The 3,567-nt window shown below is 42.4% G+C and overlaps 1 protein-coding gene across 5 annotated transcripts in view; it reads left to right on the forward strand.

The window, feature by feature from the left end:
- MCC (MCC regulator of WNT signaling pathway) overlaps nt 1-3,567 on the forward strand; it is a 202,268-nt gene that overhangs the window by 194,404 nt on the left and 4,297 nt on the right. For all 5 annotated transcript variants that reach the window (XR_014556073.1, XM_083702239.1, XM_083702242.1 and 2 more), the window contains one exon: nt 2,412-2,534. Coding sequence is in view for 4 of the 5 variants with exons in the window: in XM_083702239.1 (XP_083558365.1) it covers nt 2,412-2,534 (123 nt within the window). In the remaining variant the exon portion in view is untranslated. The remainder of the gene's footprint in view (nt 1-2,411; nt 2,535-3,567) is intronic.

Consider the following 3,567-nt stretch of genomic DNA (forward strand, 5'->3'; position numbering starts at 1 on the left):
GATTTAAGTTTTATTTAGGAATACAGAAATGCAAAGCACTTGGTTACATGAATCTACCATTAACAAAAGTGTATTTCCTTTATTGAGGACTGAATAACGGTTGTTCTGCAAGTATCAGCATTAGTATGAAAATGTTTTGTGGAGTTGACGGTAGCTGATGCATCTTTGTGTTTGGTTTCTATTGCCAGGTAGGAGGATGAACCGGTGCTTAGGGGAGAGACCATAGGGGGAACATGTTATTCGCATGTAGTAGGGCCCAGGTTCAGACACTGGCATCTCCAGGTAGGAAAGGCTCTTGTCTGAACTCGGGAGAGCCACTGCCAGTCAGAGCAAGATACTGAGCTCAGTAGTCCGACTCACGCAGTACAACACAGGTTTGTCTGTTCAACAGCATTATTATAGTTGAACAATGCCTTATTGTTCCATGTTGCGTGTCACTGCACAGAAAGGAATGATAGGTCCATCACTCACGAAATTAAATTTGGTTGTTGCAATAGGGAGCTACAGAGTGAGTCACTTTTTTCCAAAGCAGGCAACAATTTGCCTTTAATCCAGGTTTGTGGTTTACTGGAAAAATAGTTCCCCAAATCCATAGTAGGTCAATATCTTTATTAAGCCAACAAAGAAAGAGAGACAAAACATCAAGCAATCTTTGAAGTTCTCCAGGACACTTTTTTAGGCGGAGCGTTATGCAAAGCTGGGATGGGAAAGTAAAAAAGCCAGCTTGGTCTTAAAAGCATAAAGACTGCAAAGGTAGCATTCTTAAGAGTCTGGGAAGATGTATCAAATTTCATATGTTATGCAACTCTCCTCAGTGCTATGCATTTCCCAGGTTATATCTAAGATGTTCTAAGATGATTCCCAGTGGCTGATTTTTGAAAATATAAAAACCAGCTGTTCTCTGGATCTGGAAAGGGTACTTTATAAAATAAATTCAATGTTGTTGATTCCATGTGTTTGGGTAAAAAGCTATTATTATGAAAATAAATTTGAATAGGACTCAGAAAGCAGCAAATCTTGGGACTGCTGCACTCTTTGCACCTTCATGTATATCTTCTAGCTTCCGTTCTATAGAAAGGAACTTGAAGATCAGTGGAACCCAGGTCCTGAGGGTATTAGATCTTATAGCTCACTAACTGATAATATTGTTGGACTCAAACTCTCACTAACCTCAGCCAGCATGACCATTTGGTATTGTAGTTCGTCAACAGGTTAGCTATTCCTCATAAAGAAAGCTTCTCTCTTAAGGAGACACAAATATTCATCCAAATGTGTTTTGATTGCCATGCACAATTTTAAGAAACTGAAATTTCTCCCAGGTTGTTAGGACTCAGTTGTTTAGATATTTTTCACGTATGACACAAAGCTGCCTCTTTGTCTATCTTACTATTTATTATCTCGCCAATTGAGGCCCACTCCCCTAGCTATATGTTTAGCAAGTTGACTAGTGATGACTATTTTAAGTGCATTTCCAGCACATCTCTTTTTTTTTTCAAAAAAAATTTTTTTTTTGCTGAACTCTCTACTTTAAAAAGCATTTTTGGTCACACTTCCTGACATAGTGGGACAGTGCCACCTACAGGCCAGTCTAGGACTATGCGCTAATTAAACTCTCCCCAATGGCTTGTTTTATAGGTTGCAGTAAGCCATGTTGATTGTGCTTGCACAAATTTCATTTCTCATCTGCTTCAAAGTGGCATCAGTCTCTCAGACTTTCTGCAATGTTGCTGAGTGCCTGGAAGCCACTGATCTCACTTGCCAAAAGGAAAGAGAATACTTTTCGTAGCTCCCAGGCTTAGAACCATTTCCCCCTCTGCAAAAATCAGAGGTTGCCTTATCTTAGAGAAACCATATGAGAGCCCTTATTCTGAATGCCAATTTCAACCTTTCACAAGCTTAATTGTGCAACGAAAACACAAGTTAAAGCTAGAATGATGAGAAAGAATTCTTAAGTGCCTTTTGTCTCTGCAGACCCAGCTACTGCAGCTTCTCGTATTGTAGGGCTAATGTGCAAAGACTTGGATCACACGGGAGAAAACTGTGTGGTGGCTCCTTTACACATCAACTCTTGGGAGGGTTAACACAAGTGTGGGAAGTAAGCGCCCTTTTGGCTTCTTGACTCCAAGAGTTACACAACAGCAGCAACTTCCAGTTGTGTATATGCATTCCCTACCAGTGATTTTGAACTATTTATTCATTTATAAAACTCAAGGTGCCATACACAGATCTTCCCACCCCATTTTATCTTCACAACCACCCCATGAAGGATATCAGTTGAGAGTCTGTATCTGGACCAAGGTTACCCCTTCCTGGTCCTAATCCTCCACTTTCAACCACTACACCACGCTGGGTCTACTCATCCTTCATGCATAAATGTGTAGTGATAAATAATTGCGCTTTGTGCTTTTCAGAGAAAAGAAGCTGAAAGGCAGAGTGCAGGAGTTGGTGAGTGCCTTAGAAAGACTGACAAAGAGCAGCGAAATCCGGCACCAGCAGTCTGCAGAGTTCGTCAATGACTTGAAAAGAGCAAACAGGTAAAGGATCTCGCCCACCCCTGGCCAAATGGCAGTACACACTAGAATCATAGAATTGTAGTTGGAAAGGGACTCCTGAGGGTCATTTGGTCCATGCAGGAATCTCAACTAAATTATGTGACACTGAACTGGAACTGTTTAGGCGCCAGAGTGGTGTGTGCTCTAGTTATCTCTCGCTTGGACTACTGCAATGCGCTCTACATGGGGCTACCTTTGAAGGTGACTCGGAAACTGCAATTAATCCAGAATGCGGCAGCTAGACTGGTGACTGGGAGTGGCCTCCGAGACCATATAACACCGGTCCTGAAAGATCTTCATTGGCTCCCAGTATGTTTCCAAGCACAATTCAAAGTGTTGGTGCTGACCTTTAAAGCCCTAAACGGCCTCGGTCCAGTATACCTGAAGGAGCGTCTCCACCCCGATCATTCAGCCCAGACACAGAGATCCAGCGCTGAGGGCCTTCTGGCGGTTCCCTTGCTGCGAGAAGTGAGGCTACAGGGAAGCAGGCAGAGGGCCTTCTCGGTAGTGGCGCCTGCCCTGTGGAACGCCCTCCCAGCAGATGTCAGGGCAATAAACAACTATTTTACTTTTAAAAGACAGCTGAAGGTGGCCCTGTTAGGGAAGTTTGTAATGTCGGACACTGTATTGTTTTTAATATTCAGTTGGAAGCCGCCCAGAGTGGTTGGGGAAACCCAGCCAGACGGACGGGGTATAAATAATAAATTATTATTATTGTTGTTGTTTGAAACTTGTGTTTATTGTGAACCACCTTGAGTGAAAGTTAACAGGAAAGCAGTATGCAAATAAAGCAACTAACTGTACTCTTAAGCAGACGACAGCTTTGCATCTATGCCTCCAGAAGCAATGAAAACTGTACAATCGTCTGCCCACTTAATAAAAGTTGCGTGGGCAACTGGGGTTGGAAATGGGGAAGATGCTATCCAGAAAATAAGATATCTGTATCTAAGATGTGGATTTGAGATTCTCACATGAAATACCCCAGAATGACCTGTTGATGCATGTTTTACAACAG

The sequence above is a fragment of the Podarcis gaigeae genome, assembly GCF_964106915.1.
Source record: "Podarcis gaigeae genome assembly, chromosome: 11".
Classification (NCBI taxonomy): Eukaryota; Metazoa; Chordata; class Lepidosauria; order Squamata; family Lacertidae; genus Podarcis; species Podarcis gaigeae.